Here is a 19814-nt window from a genome sequence, read left to right on the forward strand (position 1 = left end):
ACTAAGGAGACCATGAGGGAGCGCAAACAATGTTGAAGAGACAAGGCTTGTAAGCCCATTGCTACTTGGTTTGTTGGGGTCCTGGCCTTGCTGCTTATGCTGTCTTTTTTTACTCCATCCAGATCTATCAGAGGGTATCTGATAAATTTTAAGCTGTGCATGTTCTCCCCCCCACTAGGGTTACCAGATGTCCGGAAAAACCTGGACATGCCCTCTTTTTAGAGGACTGTCTGGGTGTCCTGAGGGATTTCCAAAACCCAGCAGTTTGTCCTGGTTTTGGAAGTCCCCGAGCTTGGGGCTGCGTCTGGAGGCCCTCTACACATGCATGGACGTCGACACAATGATGTCATATGCAAGCGCGCAAGTGCATGACATCATCACATTGACATCTGCACATTCGCAGAAGCCCTCCAGACCTTGGGGAAAGAGGCAGGAGGTTCATGTGGGGTGGGGCTGGGGCGGGGCAGAACAGGATAGAGTTGGAGGTGGAAAAGGGTGGGGACGGGCCAGGTGTCTTTTTAAGTTGAAATCTGGCAATTCTACCCTCCACCCCACTACTACTACTACTTAGGGCTATAGGATGTCTCGGTTTCCCCGGACATGTCCTCTTTTTGAGGACTCTCTAGGAAGTCCAGGTGGCTTTTCTATTTTGCTATTTTTGTCTGGGGAAACTGGACATCTGGAAACCCTACAGCAGTCACTGCAAGGCCCAGGCACTTTCTGGAGTCACCTGCCCCAACCCCCTTCACTGCAAGGCCCGCACACCTATCTGGAGTTCCCTGCCCCTTCCCCATCTTCACTGCAAGGCCCATGCACCGATCCAGAGTCCCCTACTGCCCCCCCCCCCATGAGATCCAGTACTTGCTCACTGTTCTTGCAGTGCTGATGCTTTAACTTTTCGGCCATAGGCAGAGTGAATGAAATAAACATTCTGCCTTCGGCAACCTAGAAGCTTTTCCTCTGCTATTACTTCCTGCCCCCACATAGGCAAGAAGCAGTAGCAGAGAGAAAGGTTCCGGGTCGCTAGAGACCTACGGTCAAAGAGTTTGAACAGTCCTTAAAAATATTGGGAGTAACCCTGGATAAACATCTCACTTTGGAAAAACATTCCAATTTAATATTTAAGAAAGGTACCATCAAGAAGTATTTCGACAAAGCTTCTTTTTGTGTGTTAGTCCAATCTTCTATTTTAAGTATTTTAGACTACTGTAACATCATATATTTGGGTGCTTTCAAGAAAACTATCAATCAATTGAGAGTCCTTCAGAATACGGCTGTTCGCCTCATTTTCGGTCCAAAAAAATGGGAGCATATCTCTCCTTCTATCAAAAGCTCCATTGGTTGCCATTCGAATCTAGAGTATTATTCAAGTTCTCATGTATCTGCTTTAAAGCAGTTTTTGGTATGCTTCCAGATTATCTCATCCTTCATTTTACCTTGAGTTATTCTAATAAGAGCTCCTGAAGAGTACACCTGTTCGCTTATCCTTCAATAAAACTCTGTCAATATAAAAGGTTCCTTGAGAGAACCTTTTCTTTTCAGGTGGCCAAAATGAATATATGGTTTGCAAAAATTGTTTTAGAAGCTTCCTGTTACCTTGACTTTAGAAAACAGATAAAAACACAACTATTTAATAGGCTAGAATCTTAATGTTGTTTATTCTCTTAATCCAACTTTTTATCCTATTTTAAATTGTTTGTATTTCCTTTTATAGTTAGCATTTTATTTTGCTGAATCTTCAGAAGATTTTAATCTGATGTATGCATTTGCTTGATTGTTGTGAACCGCCTAGAACTTTTGGGTATGACGGTATATAAAAATAAAAATTATTATTATTATTAGAGCAGCATCGCTGGGAGACTGGTAAGCAAACACTGGATCCTGTGGTGGGGGGTAGGGTTGGGGAGGAAAGGGAAGGAAAGATGCCTGACCTCCAGGGGAAGAAAGGGAAGGGGCAGATAAAGATGCCAGACCACGAGAGGAGGGAGAAAGGGAAGGATAGAGATGTTAAGACCATTGGATGGGGAAGGGAGGGAAGAAGAGAGAGAAGTCAGCCCAGTGAAAGGAAAGAGGAGGGAGAGGTTCCGGACTAAGGCAGGGGGAGGAAGGAGGGGAGAGAGATGCCAGACTGTGGGAAGGAGAAGATAAAGATCCCAGACCATAGGAGGGGAAAGGGGGAAGACAGATGTCAGAGCATAGGAGTGGGAAAGAGAAGGAGAAGATGGTACACATGGATGGAGAAGGGGAGAGAGGGGGAAGACATGGTGCACAGTGATGTGAGGGGTGGGGAAGGAGAAGGGGAGAGCGAGGGAGGAGATGTGCATAGGGATGGTTAAAGTGGGGAAGGGAAGAAAACAGAAGAAATGCTATTTATGGATAGATGGGAATGGGGAGAAGAAAGAGGGAGGATATGGCACACATGGAAAGATGAGAAGGGAAGACAAGGGAAAGCAGAAAAATGGAAGAAAGTTGAAAAAAGTTAATGTCAAAGGTATGTAGGGCAGAAATTGAAGAAGGAGAGAAAAACAGCAAATGGATAAGGTGGCCCTGGAAACAGAGTTTAGAGCACAGACAGAAGGAAGTGCAACTAGAGACTGAAAAGATGAGAAGAAAAATAAAATCAGACAACAAAGGTAGGAAAAGTGATTTTATTTTCAATTTAGTGTTAGTTTTAGTGTTAGCAATGTGTTAGTATCCAGAATTTACATCTGCTGTCTATATTTTGCACTGTTAAGAAAGAAACCTATTTGTTTCTAGTTCTCTGGTGTTGTACTGCATGCAGAGTCTGGCATCTCAGGGTTTTGTTTGTGTATATTAGGACTTTTAATTTGTGGTCCTGTATTTGCACAGGATTTATCTGTACTTTGCATGTATGACCAAGGCCAGGTGTTCTGGTAGGAATGAATGTTGTAAAGCATTATTGGTGTCATGGCCTCAAGTAGGAGGATATTTGATGGTAATTTTAGAAGGCCTCCAGCTCGGGGCTGCGTCTGGAGGACCTCTGCACATGCGGGGTTATTGACATGACGACATCACACACATGTGCGCATGAGTGTGATGTCATCATGTCGACATTCACACATACACGGATGCCCTCTAGACATGGCCTAGAGCTTGGGGAAGGAGACACGAGGTGCATGTGGGGGCGGGGTTGTGGGCAGAACGGGGTGGGGGGCAATGTATCCTCTTTTTTTAAAAGAAGAAATCTGGTAACCCTACTACTACTACTACTATTTATAATTTCTAAAGCATTGCTAGACATACGCAGCACTGTACAATAAAACAATCAAGAGATGGTTCCTGCTCAATAGGCTCTACTTCCTGTTTAGTCCAGCATCTCTTCTTCCCTCCACCGCCTATGTTGAGCATCTCCTCTTCCTTTCCCTAGTTCCACCAGGTATCCAGCATTACCCCTCCTCTATCCTCCACCAGGTATCCAGATCTCATCTCCCCTTCCCCCCCCTGCTGCTATCACCCTATCTCCATCTTTCATCCTCAGCTGCTATAAAATAAAAACTAGTGTAATGTGGAGCCTAGGCCTAGGCTCAGGCTCAAGGCCTACTGTTTCCCACCCCCTCTAATGCAAACTTATTGTTAGATAGTCAGGATGTGGCAGTGCTTGAGCACAGACCTATATTGGAAGGTCCCATGTCATGATGAGAGCAGCTTTAAGGTGCTGCACTCTTTCCACATGAGTGCCATTCTATCACCCCTTAAATTAAGAACACAACAAACATAAACCTTGTTGTATTTGTTCCCCTACCTTCTGTGGATTAATCCTCCCCTGTTTTTTTTTACTTTTAGTTTAGTTTTTTTTTGTTTTGTTTTTTTAGAATTGTATTTATGTTAATTGTTGTATTAGGAATGAATGTTATGTTTGTTGGTTTTTATTTTTTACATAACTTTGAAACTTATGTAAATCGCATTGGATTTGGACTATGCGAGGTAATCAAAGAAACTAAATAAACTTGAAACTTGAAACTCAAAGGTCCATCAAGCCCAGGTATCTTGTTTCCAACTGTGGGCAATCCAGGTCAAGGGTTCCTGGCAACATACCAAAAAATTAAAACAGATTTTATGCTGTTTATCCTATAAAAAAGTAGTGAATGTTTCCTAGTCCGTCTTAATAATGGCTTATGGACTTTTCTTTTAGGAAATTATCCAAATCTTTTTAAAAATCTTGCTAAGCTAACTGCTTTTATCATATTCTCTGTCAACAAATTCCGGAGTTTAATTACTGTACATATTGAGTGAAAAAATATTTTCTCTGATTTGTTCTAAATTTATTACTTGTGTGTCCTCTAGTCCTTGTACTTTTGGAAAGAGTAAACAAGCAACTCTACCATTTCCACCTCACTCAGTATATTATAGATTTCTATCATATCTCTCTCAGCCATCTTTTTTTCCAAGCTAAAGAGCTCCTTTAACTTTTCCCTGCCATTTTCATTCTCTCTGCCTTTTATAATTCTGCTATATCTTTTTGGAGATTCAGTGGCCAAAATTGCACCCAATATTGTATTCAAGGTGCGGTCACACCACGGAGCGATACAAAGGCATTATAATATTCTCACTTTTGTTCTCCATTCCCTTCATAAAAATTTCTAACATTCTATTTGCTTTTTTTTTAACCACTTCTGCTGCACACTGACCAAAAGATATCAACATATCAATGACATTGAGCTCTTTTTTCCTGGGTGGTGACTCCTAATGTGGAAATTTGTATCTCATAGCTATAGTTTTGGCCCCTCTTTCCTACATGAATTATTTTGCACATGTTCACATTAAATGTCATCTGCGACTGAATGTCCAGTCTCCCAATCTCATAAGGTCTTCTTGCAATTTTTCACAATCCTCTTGCGATTTAACAACTTTGAACAGCTTTGTGTCATCAGCAAATTGAATTACCTCACTAGTTACTCCCATCATTTATAAATATGTTAAAAAGCACAGACCTCGGGAGAACCCTGCTATCTATTCTCCATTGAGAATACTGACCAAAAATATCTACTCTGTTTTCTATCTTTTATCCAGTTCTTAATCCACAATATGAGGACACTGCATCCTATTAGAGAATGACACGGGGAAAAAATTTATCCCCGTCCCCATGAACTCATCCCTGTCCCTGCCCCATCCCCGCGAGCTCAGTCCCCGTCTCCGCCCCGCAAACTGTCAGATCCCATCCGCACAAGCCTTGAATAGTTATAATTTTATACTGAACTTATTTTATTAAAGTATAAAAAGAGACAATATTCTGTACAATTGTCATTTTATAAACACAAATAATACAGAGCAAGGATCAACAAAACCCCTGTCTCCCCTCCCTTTCACAAATATCCCCTCCACTATTTTGAAAACTGAACAAATTACTACAGAATGCTATATAGAAAAATCAAGCTAACAGAATACTTCAGTCACACATGGCAGGAATAGTGAGGGGAGGGCAAATGCCCCCTGGTCAGAGAGAGAGCCCTAAGCCAGCTGGAAGCTAAAGAAGCACAGCCTGGGCTTTGCGGTCCCCAGTTATGTCTATTACCAGCTCTAGCAGGATACATATTTCAAATCTGAAATATTTTAATCACAAAATATAAAATAAATTTATTTTTTTTCTACCTTTTATTATCTGGTAATTTTATTCTTCAAATCACATTGGTCTCAGGCTTTGGTTTTGGGTTCCTTCTGTCTTCATCGTGGCATGGCTGGCTCCTGAAGGTAAAATAGGCGCAAAAAGAACTGGGGAGGAGATGCTGAGTGTGACATGGGCGCAATTTTTTTACCACAGGAGCAAGACTTTTCACTGCTCCCACGGGGCAGTAAAAGGTTTTGTCCCCATTCCCGTGGGGCGGTGAAAGGTCTTCTCCCTATTCCTGCGATAAACCAGTTGCAAATGTCTCCATTCCTGCGGATTTACTGCGGTGACCACGGTTTACTGCAGTAAACTGTCCCCATGTCATTCTCTACGTCCTATCCCATGACTTGCTAGGTTCCATGGGAGTCATTCACAAGGTATTTTGTCAAACACCTTTTGATAATCCAGATACACAATATCAACTGGCTCGACCTTTATTCACATTTTATTCATCTTTTCAAAGAAATATAGCAGATTGGTGAAGCAAGATTTCCCTTGATTGCATCTTTGTTGGCCTTGTTTCATTAATTTATGTATATGTTCAGTGATTTAAGGCTAGATTCACTAAACTTACCTAAGCGATCCAATCCGTGGCCGAGTCTTCCCGGGCGACCGATTCACTAAGCCGCCTCATGCAAATTGCAGCAATTGGAGGCATGCCCCACAGCGACCCCAGAGCGATCCTGCATAGCGATCCTGACGCATGCGCAGACCATCTTCTTTGCCTGTAGATGGTCTGTGCTTGCACTTGCTCTTTGCATAAGTGAGGAAGATAGGGAGGGAGGCTTTGGAACAGAACAAGCTTCTGCCCTGTGAGTTAAAGGAAACAATCTAGCCCAAAATAAAAGGAAAGGAAGGAAGGGCTGAAGGTCAGGGTGGGGGTGGGGAATGTAACCTGCTCTTCCTAAACCTTTCTGGTTGCCGGTTACTTGCGAGCCCGTGGTTTTAACCAGCAGGTTTAAAGCGGGGCTCCTCATGGCATGTTCTGTTCTATTCTAGTCTGGAACAGAACAGAGCACGCCGTAGTGCAGCCCCGCAGGTTAAAACCACGGGCTCGCACTGCAGGGAAGGGCAGCAGAGAGCAGGACAGTCGGAAAGGACGTGAGCAGTCGCTTCTTTTTTGATCGGCCAGCCCCGTCGTTGCTCCTGATTTTGTTTAGTGAATCACTGCCTTCCTACTCTTTCATGCCATTTCCCCTCATATGCATGCACGGATTGGATCGGGAGGAAGGATAGTGAATCAAGTAGGGGTTGCAAAGTGGTCGGGATATGATCGATAAGGTTAGTGAATTTGGGCCTCAGTTCTTTATAATAGCCTCTGCCATTTTGCCCAGCAACAACATCATATGTATCGGTCTGTAATTTCCTTGGAATCCTTTTAAAAAAAATTGGTTACATTTGCCACCCTCCAATCTTCTGGCACCATGCTTGATTTGAAAGATAAATTATATATTACTAACAATAGCCTTGGTGGCAGGACCAGGTCTAGCCCATCATCTCTTCTAGTGATCACAGTGGGGGAGAGGAAGAAGGAGTGATGGAACTGGAGATAGAAGTGGGAGGGAGGAGGGGATGAGGGGATGTAGGGAGCAGGAGATATGGGTTTTGTGAGGCAGAAGAGAGAGTGAATAGGGAGATTGAAGATGCTACAGGGTTTGAGCAAGGAGATTGGAATGATGAATGACTGTGAGTGAGAGAATTAGAATGGGGCTTAAGTTGTGAGTGATGGAATAGAATGGGTATGAGAAGGGGTACAGTTGAGGGGGAGAGAGGTAGAGGAAAGTGAGTGAGGATAACATGCAGTACCACTTTTCAGCATGAAGAAAGCAAATATCAGGCCATGTTCTTAAACTCCGGGACCCCTCCCTCCACCCATCCAAAGAAGCTGAAGAGAGCTGCTGTTCAGCCAGTCTGCCCCATCTCTCAAAGCAACAGTAAACTAGCTGATTCCATCTTATTAAGAAGTCTGAGCCTTACTAGACAAGGAGGAAGAGGAAGATAGTTGGTGACTGAATGTTCCAGCTAGAGGAACTTAGTGACAATCATGGGGGAAGGAGGTTTGAGGACCAACAGATTGGGGGGGGAGGTCTATAGTTCTGTGGCTAGCAGGACTTACTGTTTTGCTTTGATATACAGTAATTATAGTGGGGGGTTTTGCCAGCCCATAGAAGCTGCAGCACTAGGTGACATCTATTTCTTTTAATGGTTAAACTGGCTGGCATTGTCTGTCATGAATGATTCCCTATTTCCAAAGTGCACTTTTGCAGTGATAAGAGAGAGCATCTTAAATTGTATGGCCTTTGGCTCTTAAAGGTATAATTTAATGTGATTTGGAAGCATTTTACCACAGACTTAGCCTTCAGCCTTGATGGTGATGCAGCATGAAATTCTCCTTTTCTAGGTACTGAACCTCTTCTTGGCTTTGCTGCTGAGTTCCTTCAGTGCTGACAACCTGGCTGCAACGGATGATGATGGCGAAATGAATAATCTCCAGATCTCTGTAATTCGGATCAAGAAGGGCATTGCCTGGATCAAGCTGAAAGTCCGTACCTTTGTCCAGAAATACTTTAAGAAGAAAGTGGCAGATGAGGTCAAGCCACTTGATGAGCTCTATGATAAGAAGGCCAACTGTATCGCCAACCATACTGGGGTTGATATCAACCGGGATATGGACTACCAGAAGAACGGCAATGGCACCACCAGTGGCATTGGCAGTAGTGTGGAAAAGTATATAATTGACGAGGACCACATGTCTTTCATACATAACCCAAACCTTACTGTTCGAGTCCCAATTGCTGTTGGTGAGTCTGACTTTGAGAACCTCAATACAGAGGACTTCAGCAGCGAGTCCGACGCCGAGGGCAGCAAAGAGGTGAGAAGGAGCCTTCCTGTTGTGGCTTTTGAATCAGCAAGGTTAACTGTATCTTGGTTAAGCCTTGATTGCACATTACCCAGAATCAAATGCTAGTAGATGGATAAGTTAGCCTTTCTTGGTCACCTCTGTGAGAATCCAGTGTTACAGTGACCTTGTTTGAACTGAAGTTGCAATTCATTTAGTATTAATGCAGTCCTTTGGTAAATTGACACCTTTTCATTGCTGAATGCTGAGAAGTCTAATAATGTCTTTTCCAGTACCACAGCAGCCCTATGAATTCATTAGCTAATAAGATGAAGGGATTTTTTTTAATGTGCTGTGTATCACTTTTGTTGTAGAAAATGGATGGTACCAGCTCTTCGGAGGGAAGCACTATTGATATCAAGCCAGAAGCTGAGGAAGCTCCTGTGGAGCAGCCAGAAGAGTACCTTGACCCTGAAAATTGCTTCACTGATGGTATGTACATGTGTGTCCAATTTTTAGGGTTCAATCACCTGTTAATTTATTATACTGGATTATGAAATTCTAAAACCCAGGTTTTTCTGGGCACACATAAGTGTCTCCATGCTCCTTTAGATGGCTCTTTTCTCCTCAGGCTTTTTTATCCTTTTAGCACGGACATGCTTTCCAACTGCTCTCCTTAATCTCTCAAAAAAAAATCTTCACAGATAACAGAAAACTGAGAGTAATGCCAATGGCAGATAAAAACGCTCACCAACACTAGTTGAATATCTACCCCTTTAACTCCACTGTTGGCTAAAGAGGCAATAAAGGCATCTTGCCAGCAAGAAGCAGAGGAAGGTATGCTGATCTTTTGGGCTCCATGTATCTGTGCATCGATGGGCTTATGCTCCTGGATGCTTTTGCTCTGATGCTGTCTGCCGGTGGATGATGAACAGAAGCCTGTAAAGTCAATGGCAGTCTTACCAGTTCCTTAGAGCTGAAAAGTTCTCTTAGGGTGATCCTTATGTCCTTTTTCACCCTCAGAGACAAACAAATACTGTGTGAACAGCCTGGGACATCATGCTGGGGGCCCCTAAACAGCAAACACAGAGATCATGGCGATCCAAAAGGCTCATAGGGCTAGATTCATGAACCTGCCCAATCCGGGCAGATCTGATGAATTCTTGAAACCCCAATATGCAGATGGGAGCGATTGGAGGAACACCCCCATCTGCCTGCCCGGATTGCTCGATAGCGATCCCAGCACATGCGCAGACCATTTGTAGATGGTCTGCACATGCGCTGGACCTCCGGGCCCAGCATAGATTTTTTTTTTCCTCATTGGAATGTGGACGCACACCGACAGCTACTAGCAAACCGTTTTGAGAGACCGTTTTGAGAGCAGGATTGTCACTATTGAACAGCCAGATATATTGCAGATGCATAATTACAATGGAGGGAAAAAAATAATTTAAAGAAGCCCTGCTCTTGTCGCCGAGACTCTCCTGCTCTTTGCCGCCTTCCCTGCAGTGCGAACCCGCGGGTTAAAGTGGGGCTGCACTGCGGCTTATAGCCCCACTTTAAACCCGTGGGCTCGCACTGCAGGGAAGGCAGCAGAGATCAGTCTGAGTGGCGAGAGGAATTTTAAAGTTGTGACGCCACTGGCCAACAGGCACTGCTCTCCCCCTGGCCCCAGGGCTTCTGCATCCCCTGAAACAGTTCAAAGGCAGCGAGATTGAGGCAGCAGAGAGCAGGGCAGAGAGCAGGGCGGCGCTGGAGAGTGGGAAAAGAAGTTTGCGACTGGTCCCCAGCAGTAGCTTCTTGAGTTGATCGGTCAGCCCAGTCGGATCGTGAAATGGGTGTAGTGAATCGCGTCCTGCATGCGTTTCTCCTCATTTGCGTGCATGGATCGCAGGAGAGGTTAGTGAATGGGGCCCGAGAGAAATCTGGTCACAAAGGGATCGCAAACCGATTGGTATACGATCGGTTTGCTGTGTGAATCTAGCCCATAGTTAGGCACATTTGATGCAGGATTTGAACTCCAGGAGCATAAGCCCAGCGATGCACAGATACATGGAGCCCAAAAGATCAGCATACCTTCCTCTGCTTCTTGCTGGCAAGATGCCATTATTGCCTCTGTAGCCACCTGTAGAGATAATGGGGTAGATATTCAACTGGTGGCAGTAAGCGTTTTTATCTGCCACTGGCATTATTCTCAGATATTCAGTGCTGGGCCATGTCCAGACACTAGCATTGAATTTCAAGGTTTATGTGGCCAACTATCTGTTATACGGTGACGTGCGACTTAACTGCCAAAATGACACTGCACAAAGACAGGACTGTGTTTTATGTGGTACGATATGGCCACTTAACTTAAGTGGTTAAAGTCCATAAAATAGCCGACTTTCACTTTAGTGGCACTAATCAGTTAAGAGCTGTAGACTATCAGCAGATAGCCCAGCACAAGTGATTTAGCTGGCCAGAATTTGTTTCTGCCAGTTAAATTGCACTGAATATTGGCTCCAGTGTTTCCAGCCTCATTATGTCCAGGCTTGCGCTGATGCCAGTCTTGTAACTCCTTTTAACCCCAGCTCTAAAGGGTCTAGGACGATAAGTCGAGGCCGTTTAAGAACAACCAGTTCAGTGCAGCCTTTACATCGTAGGACTGTTCAATGCGGCCCAGGACTTCAGCGTGAATCAAGATGTCATGGCACATGTGGTTGGGGGGTGATGCCCTCCCACACCCCCCCATCATCATTCCCAGCAACCCCCCCTCCCTATCCAGCATTCCACCTCACCTTGGGCCCCCACATACCCCCATCAGCACTCAATGCCCCCCACACCACACACCTCCTCCATCAGCACTTTGCCTCAATCCAACAACCCCCCACCCCCGATCCAGCACTTCACCTCACCTTGATCCAGCATGAAGGGCGGCACTGAACAGTCCCACAGTGAAAGGGCAGAGCTGAACAGTCCCGTGATGAAAGGACAGTGCTGAAATTGCTGCGCTAGACTGGTGGCTCTTAAAGTGTGTAACCCCGAGCGCATCTGAGAGAAATGCCACCAAAATTTTCTCTGACCTATTTCCCAAGAATTGCAAAGTGAACATACTCTGTCAGACACTTCCTTTCTACAGTTCCTGAAGAAATTGTCATGATCTCTTTCACTCAATATACAAAAAGCTTTGGTTAGCAACCAGAACTGTGTAGGGTTTGCAGGCAAAAATCTGGCAGATGACACCTTTCCATATCCCCAGCATCCAGAAGATGAGCCTGCACCCTGATATTCAAACTATCCAACTGCCACACTAGTCAGTTGTTTGTTGAGATATCTTTTAACTCATAACTCTCGCTCACTTGTAAAGCTCCCATACCTGTTTTCATCATTCCCTCTCTTGAGATACTCCCTAACCCCCTACTTGTCCTGTTTGTTTGCTTGTATAGATTATGTTTAAATATATTTATTGATTTTCAAATCATATAATCAAGAATAGCTTGTATAGATTATAAACTCTACTGAGCAGGGACTGTCTCTTGAATGTTTAATGTACAGCGCTGCATACGTTTAGTATCGCTATAGAAATGATAAGTAGTAGTGAAGTGTAGGGGGGGGGACACCACTAGACTACCAGGGAATGTTTTTGATGGGGGATGGGGTGGGTTGTCAGGGAGAGAAGGGGCCACTAGACTACTAGAGATATGCTTGGTTCAGGGAGGGGGGCCAATTCAGATACTGGTGTCAGTATGCACTCACAGGAAGAGTGAAATTTAGCAATGAGCTGCAGATTACTATTTCAGTTTTAACTTGACAGTAATTTGCATGCTCATTGCTTACAGAATGCAACATTATTTTACCAGCAGTAATTTCATGGTAGAACCATGGCCTTACCACGAGGCTACCTGCATCAGCCCCCAGCTGTTTTATTGTTCCCTTTTCTCTATTGAAGACAGCATGTAGCTAGGGAATCCCATGAGTGAGGATTTATTAGTCCTGCTTGTCCTCGGAGAAAACCAAGTCCCTTGTAGCAGGTGCTCTCGGAGGACAGCAAGACATAAATCATCATAACCCATCTGCCTTCCCAAGGATTTTTATTCCTTTGCACTTGCAGAAAAGAGTATAAGTGCACAGTATGCCTGCTCGTAAGCTTCTACATTTCTCCCTCCGTATTCGCTGTGATAGGGGATTAACAGAACCGCAAATACAGAAAAATCGCGAATAACTTTTTCATATGTTATTCGCTGTTTTCTATTAAAAACTATCGTGAATATGGTGAAACCGCGAATAACATGGTGGAAGACCTGGCCTGTTCCTGAAGGAGAGGCAAAACATGGTGATCAAAGTGCTGGGAATCAGCAATTTTCTCTGTAAACACTCGGAATCAGCAATTTCTCTATGCAAGCTGATGTAATTTAAACCCATGAAGCTAAAAACCGTGAATAATCGAAACTGCGAATGCTGAAACTGCGAATACGGAGGGACAAGTGTAAATAGAACAGTTGGAGTAGTGCTTCCTGCCCCTGGCTCCTTTGGCTATTTTACCTTTGAGTAAGGATTCTGCAGTCCTTAGAGTAGAGAATGACACGGTGGATGTTACCCGCGGTTAGCCACGAGTAGCCGCGGGTAACCTGCCAAAACAGTGGAGGGGGAAAGGTGCTCACCGCAGGTACGGAGACAAGGCAAATCCACTGCCCCATGGAGCGGTGAATGGCCTTGTCCCCGCAGTTAAGGGAGGGAACGTGCGCGGTCACCAATCACGCGCAGCCCCCTCCCTCCTTCCTACCTACCCACCTAAATCTATCTATCTCTCTCCCCCTTACATTGACGGCGCATTTTAAGGTTTTTCAGTCTTCCGGTTACGTCAGAGGAGAAGCTTCCACCCACACACGCACGCAACTGCACGAACACTCCAGAAGCTTTCAACAAGACTGAAACCTTAAAATGGGCCTTGAAAGTAAGGGGGAGGGAGGGAGATGCACGGACTGTACGAAGGGTGCCGAAGGGCAGTGAGGTGCCGAGAGGGAAGGGTGGATGCTGCAGGGACAGGGCGGTGAAGGGGACGGCGGGGACAGGAAGGTGAAGGGGACGGTGACAGATTTTTATCCCCGTGTCATTCTATACCTTAGATTATAGGTGAGTAATTTGCAGGGCTGGTTCATGGCATTGTCCAGCTAAAATATTGGGAGCCTGCTCAGCCTTCACAGAGGCAAGAATGGTTTTGTTGTCACCACCCTAGTGGAGGCAAAAGACAGGAAGATGTCAGGCTACAAGGCTGGGAGTGGAAGAGTGAAGGAGAGAGACAGAGGGTGCTGGGCTACAAGGGAGAGGGAGGGGAGATGCTGGGAATGTGGAACCCTGTGGGAGAGACCATGTTATTATTTAAAGGAAGGTGGGTAATCAAATAAAGGAAACCATAGCAGTTACAGAGGGTGAAAATGTAGTAATGGGAAGTAAATGAAAGATGGAAAGGAATAGAAGCCTAATACAGGAAATGGGAGAACTGGGGTGGGGGGGAGGTGAAATAGATGAGTCCTGGGGGTAGGACTGATCCCCACTCGCTTCTGCTCCAGTGGCTGTTCAACATCTTAGAGGTAGTACTGGGAAACTACCATTAATGATTAGTGGCACCATTTACAAAACAGCAGCCGCTGGGGCAAGAGTCAGTGAGTTTTGTCCCCATTTCCCTTGGGGTGGATTGAGGTATGCAGCTGGCCATGGGAAGGGTGGGGGAAGGGGACAAGGGTGAAGAGAGATTTGGGGAAGGAGGTGGAGGGAGGGGAGCTGGCTGCCTGTAAGGGAGCTGGGAGGAGGGATTGCTGATGCAGCAGGAATGTGCAGATGGGAGGGGCCATTGGAGTAGGGAGTAGAGAATGACATGGGGATGGGTATCCGCAAGGTAGGGATAGGGACAGAGCCAGCAGGAATGGGGTAGTGACAGGGACAAACTTTGTTCCCATGTCATTCACTAAAATCTTGAGACTGATATCAATATCTATAAACTTAACACATCTTAGACAATTGGCAAATGAATTCAATGATTAAACAAAACTGCAGACGCTGTTTTTGGATTTCAATGAACTACTTTAAATGATATCATTTGTGCCTTGTCTGCCATCTACAACGTCCTTCATCATGTGCCGAGCTGCTCAAGCATCTTACTGTTACTGCAACAGATTCATCCATCGTTGCTGGCATCAAGGAACATTTCAAACATTTAATAGACACTTATTTTCCTGTTTATCCACTACACCCATGTCTGAAAGACAATCCAATTACCTTCTCAGATGATATAAAAACATAGGCAACTGAATCTTTGGGAAGGTGGTACCAAAACCAGATCGAAACGGAAGGCTCTATTTTTGATTTATAAACAATTGTACAGAATAGTGTCCCTTTTTATACTAAAAAGATTTAAATATGAAATCATAAGTGTTCAAGGCTTATACATTTGAGGACAAAGTTTGCAGGGACGGAGATGGATCCTGTGGGGACAGGAACAGAGCTTGCGAGGACAAGGCAGGGACAGGGACAAACTATGTCCCCGTGCCATTCTATAGTGAGGGGCACCTGTTAACTTATACTCATGTCTCCACAGCATTTAGACACAAATACACCATCTCTATGCCTGGCATAAATACTTGCACCTACATTATACAATTTCTTCTAAAATGGTCTATGCAAATTACTGTTTATACTTAGGCTCCTTTTACAAAGGTGCGCCTGGGCCTTAACGCACGCAATAGCACGCGTTAAATTCCCAAGCGCGCTAGCCAGTACCGCCTCCTTTTTAGGAGGCGGTAGATTTTCAGTTACCGCACACTATAGTGCATGGTAATTTTGTGCGTGCACTAACCCTAGCGCATCTTCGTAAAAGGAGCTCTTAGAGCCTTAAATCACAGTACGAACATATCTTCACTTTAAGTGAATATACGTTTTAATTCAATTCTCTGTTCCTTTATACAAATTTTCATACTCTCTTAAACCAAAGGCCTCAGAAATACCACTCCACCGCCCAATATATAATTTTTCTTAGTGGAGAGAATTAAGTGTTAAATCCTCATAGGTCTAGGTCAGTGGTCTCAAACTCAAACCCTTAGTGGGGCCACATTTTGGATTTGTAGGTACTTGTAGGGCCGCAGAAAAAATAGTTAATGTCTTATTAAAGAAATGACAACTTTGCATGAGGTAAAACTCTTTATAGTTTATAAATCTTTTCTTTAACAGTTAAAGGAAAGATTTATAAACTATAAAGAGTTTTACCTTATACAAAATTGTCATTAACTATTTTTTCTGCGGCCCTCCAAGTACCGTATTGTTTCTGCAGCCCTCACATTTAAAGTTTAATATCTTTCCTTTCTCAAAACTGACACATTTCAATCACTATATTGAAAATAAAATCATTTTCCCGACCTTTGTTGGCTGGTGACTTTATTTTTCTGTGCTTTTAACTGTTTCCAGGGCCTTCTTGTCCTTTGACTGTTTTTCTCTCCGTCTTCACTTTCTGCCTTGCATCCATCTTTACAACGAAAAAACCACTCTAGATAATGCTTATAAATTATGCAATGGAGATGGTATAATTAGGTCTACAAAAATTTTTATGCTCAGAATCATGGAGGGGTAACTGGGGAGAACCCCAGAAAGTGCCACCTCACCGCCCAATCATCGCATGTGAAAAGGTAGACAGCAGATTATATCATGTCTTTTAAAGATGTAAACTGTAAAAAGCCCATAAGGACTACAAAGTTCTTTTAAAAAAGTGTATGTTTGGTTATTTGAAAGAACTCAGCAAACTTATCTTTTAGCTTGCAGGTTCCGACGTGCACGTTTCGTTCCTGCCCCAGGGAACCAACGATAGTATGTAGAAAACACTCATGCGGTGGGCATCAAAGATTCAAAAATAACACCTGTCTCACGTAAAAAACGGAGAACATTTCTCACAGCTTGTTTCTTTAGAATGTTTCTTTAGAACATTCTAAAGAAACAAGCTGTGAGAAATGTCCCCCCCTTTCTTTCTTTTTTTTCCCCCTGCCCTCCCCCAAGCCACCACCATTGGGGAACAGGCCGCCACCGCAGCAATCGGGGAACAGGCCAGTGCCGAGGTCTTAGCTCTTCCTGCTTATCTTCCCCAGCGCAGAGCCGACCAATTCTCGCCACCCGATGTCAATTCTAACGTCAGAGAGGAAGTTCCGGGCCAGCCAGGCAGCGATTGGCTAGCCCGGAACTTCCTCCCCTATGTTAGAATTGACGTCGGGTGGCGAAAATTGGTCGGCTCCGAGCTGCGGAAGATAAGCAGGAAGAGCTAAGACCTCGGTACTGGCCTGTTCCCCGATTGCGGTGGTTTGAGGGAGGGCAGTGAGAAGGGAAGGGAAGCAGATTGGGGACCCCTGCTTTAGGCGAGTCACAGTCACGGTCTGTACGCGATTGCCCTCTCCACAATCGGAAAACTTGTGAAGTGGAGAGGACAGATCGCAGGCCGCAAAATAGTCGCTGGGGGGCCGCGAGTTTGAGACCGCTGGTCTAGGTTATTTCTTTTTTCTTTATCATTTCCCAAAATCTGAATATGAATCATAAATAGTTTTAAAATAAACTTTCACTTCTCTCAATAGTTGCTAGGATCTTTTAATATTTATTAGCAGTTTGAGCGGCTGGACCCGACATGTTTTGCAGCAACTTCAACAGGGATCCACCCACTGCCAGTGTCATCCGACCCCCAAGTGAAGTTTTAAACTATAAAGGAAAGTAGGTAGAGAATGACACGGTGAAAAAATTGGTCCCCGTCACCGCCCCGTCCCCGTCTCACCATCCCCGTCACCGCCCCGTCCCCGTCTCACCATCCCCGTCACCGCCCCGTCCCCGTCTCACCATCCTCTTCACCGCCCCGTCACCGCCACTGCCAACCCATTCACCGCCCCGTCACCGCCACTGCAATCCCATTCACTTTTCTTTATTTACGTATAAAGGAAACATTCTTTAAAACTTTAAAACTTTAAAACTTAGTTAAATATTAGTTAATAACTATACAAAAACAAAACACGCAGAGAAAAAATTAATTAATATAAATTCTCAAAACTGACACATTTTGATCACTAAATTTAAAATAGTTATTTTTCATACAGTTTTTCAATCACTAATCTTCCACCACCCCTGGGGCTAGCAATGCAAAAACAAACACGACATGTACTTTAAATGTACCTAATCGCGGCAAAGATCTCCCTGCCGTGATTAGCATAGTGACCGCGGCTACGGCTGCAAGTCTCCCCTCCCCCCAGCGATCACGGCAGGAGGGCACCCAACCCCTCCTGTAGACCCCCCCCACGGCCCTCCCGACAATCGCAGAAGAAGGGTATCCAACCCCTCCTGCCGGTCCTCCCAATGGCCTCCCCTAAGATCGCCGGCAGGAGGGTACCCAACCCCTCCTGCTGGACCCCCCCCCCAACGAACCCTCCCACCCCGGAACCCCCTTAGTCTTACTTTCCAAGTTGGACCGGACGGCTCCTCACACGTATGGCCAGCAGGCTTGCCTCCGTCCAAATGAGGCGGGCCCGCCCCTACCCTGTCCAACCCACAGGATCCTAGGGCCTGATTGGTCTAGGCACCTAAAGCCACTCCCGCTATAGGAGGGGCCTTAGGTGCTTGGGCCAATCAGGCCCTAGGATCCTGTGGGTTAGGCAGGGGAGGGGAGGGGCGGGCCCGCCTCATTTGGACGGAGGCAGGCCTGCTGGCCAGACGAGCGAGGAGCTGTCCGGTCCAACTTGGAAAGTAAGACTAAGGGGGTTCCGGGGTGGGAGGGTTCGTTGGGGGGGGTCCAGCAGGAGGGGTTGGGTACCCTCCTGCCGGCGATCTTAGGGGAGGCCATTGGGAGGCAGGGGAGGGGAGGGGCGGGCCCGCCTCATTTGGACGGAGGCAGGCCTGCTGGCCAGACGAGCGAGGAGCTGTCCGGTCCAACTTGGAAAGTAAGACTAAGGGGGTTCCGGGGTGGGAGGGTTCGTTGGGGGGGGTCCAGCAGGAGGGGTTGGGTACCCTCCTGCCGGCGATCTTAGGGGAGGCCATTGGGAGGACCGGCAGGAGGGGTTGGGTACCCTTCTGCTGCGATTGGCAGGAAGGGTTGATCTGACAAATGAGGAGCATGGTGAAACACAGGTAAATAGCGGTTCCTAGAAGGGGGTACATTGGCCCGCGGGGACAAACCTGTTCACCGTTTCCGCGGTCGGTGAATGGCCTTGTCCCCGTCACTGCAGCGACTGCTAGTTTTCTTCCCCGTTTTCGGCGGTGACCCGCGGCTTAAATGCGGTGGCCGCGGGTAAACCGTCACCGTGTCATTCTCTAAAAGTAGGCTCCCGCTTTCCATAGTAGAGGCTGTAGTTATAGAATTGCCCTCCCCCCAATGTCTGAGTTGTATTTAATCTCTTTTCACAAACTAATAGTTATCTCTTAAATTCCTAAATGACCTAATTTCCTCACTCTTATAGTTGTCCTAAAGTCCATAATCCTTTGCCCAGTTGGATTATTGTAATTCTGTATATCTAGGTATCAAACAGGGTAGTTTAAGAAGACTTCAGTTAATACAGAATACGGCAGCTAAACTCATATTTGGGAAGAGAAAGTACGATCATGTCTCTCCTCTGTTAAGAAAGCTTCATTGGCTCCCAATTCATTTTAGGATCCAGTTTAAATGCTCCTGCATCATTTTTAAGCTTCTCTATGGAATATTTGGCCCTTTGATCCCTTTATACTGGAATACCCTTAGATCAGTGGTCTCAAACTCAAACCCTTTGCAGGGCCACATTTTGGATTTGTAGGTACGTGGAGGGCCTCAGAAAAAAATAGTTAATGTCTTATTAAAGAAATGACAATTTTGCATGAGGTTTTTATAGTTTATAAATCTTTCCTTTTGGCTAAATCTTAATAATAATATTGTCATTTATAGCTAAAGAGACATATGATCAAGAAACTGTTTATTTTACTTTTGTGATTATGATAGACATACTGAGGGCCTCAAAATAGTACCTGGCGGGCCGCGTGTTTGAGACCACTGCCTTAGATCTTTCCATTCGAGGAATACACAGAGATATAAACTACTGTTCCCTTCCTTCAAATGAATTAAATCGGCCGGGAAACTCAGTCAATCTTTCGCTTATAAACTGTTAGAAATGTGGAATGGGCTTCCTGACTCTGTGAGATTGATAGGTCAGTTACAACAATTTCGTAAAGTCCTAAAAACTATTATTTACACAATACTTGAACAGTTTACCTAAAAATTAAATGAATTGATTGCTCTACACTTATTTTCTCTTATGCTCTTGTTTGTTTTTTTGCTGGTCTTTAATTACTTGTAAACGAAGTTGAGCTCCGCTAGGAGATGACCCGGTA

At 45.0% G+C, this 19814-nt stretch overlaps 1 protein-coding gene across 6 annotated transcripts in view; it reads left to right on the forward strand.

The window, feature by feature from the left end:
• The window catches only part of SCN8A (sodium voltage-gated channel alpha subunit 8), a 411930-nt gene that overhangs the window by 302748 nt on the left and 89368 nt on the right, over window positions 1–19814 (forward strand). For all 6 annotated transcript variants that reach the window (XM_033938385.1, XM_033938386.1, XM_033938387.1 and 3 more), the window contains 2 exons: window positions 8028–8498; window positions 8840–8957. In XM_033938385.1, the coding sequence (XP_033794276.1) occupies window positions 8028–8498; window positions 8840–8957 (589 nt within the window). The remainder of the gene's footprint in view (window positions 1–8027; window positions 8499–8839; window positions 8958–19814) is intronic.

The sequence above is a fragment of the Geotrypetes seraphini genome, chromosome 3 (genome assembly GCF_902459505.1).
Source record: "Geotrypetes seraphini chromosome 3, aGeoSer1.1, whole genome shotgun sequence".
Classification (NCBI taxonomy): Eukaryota; Metazoa; Chordata; class Amphibia; order Gymnophiona; family Dermophiidae; genus Geotrypetes; species Geotrypetes seraphini.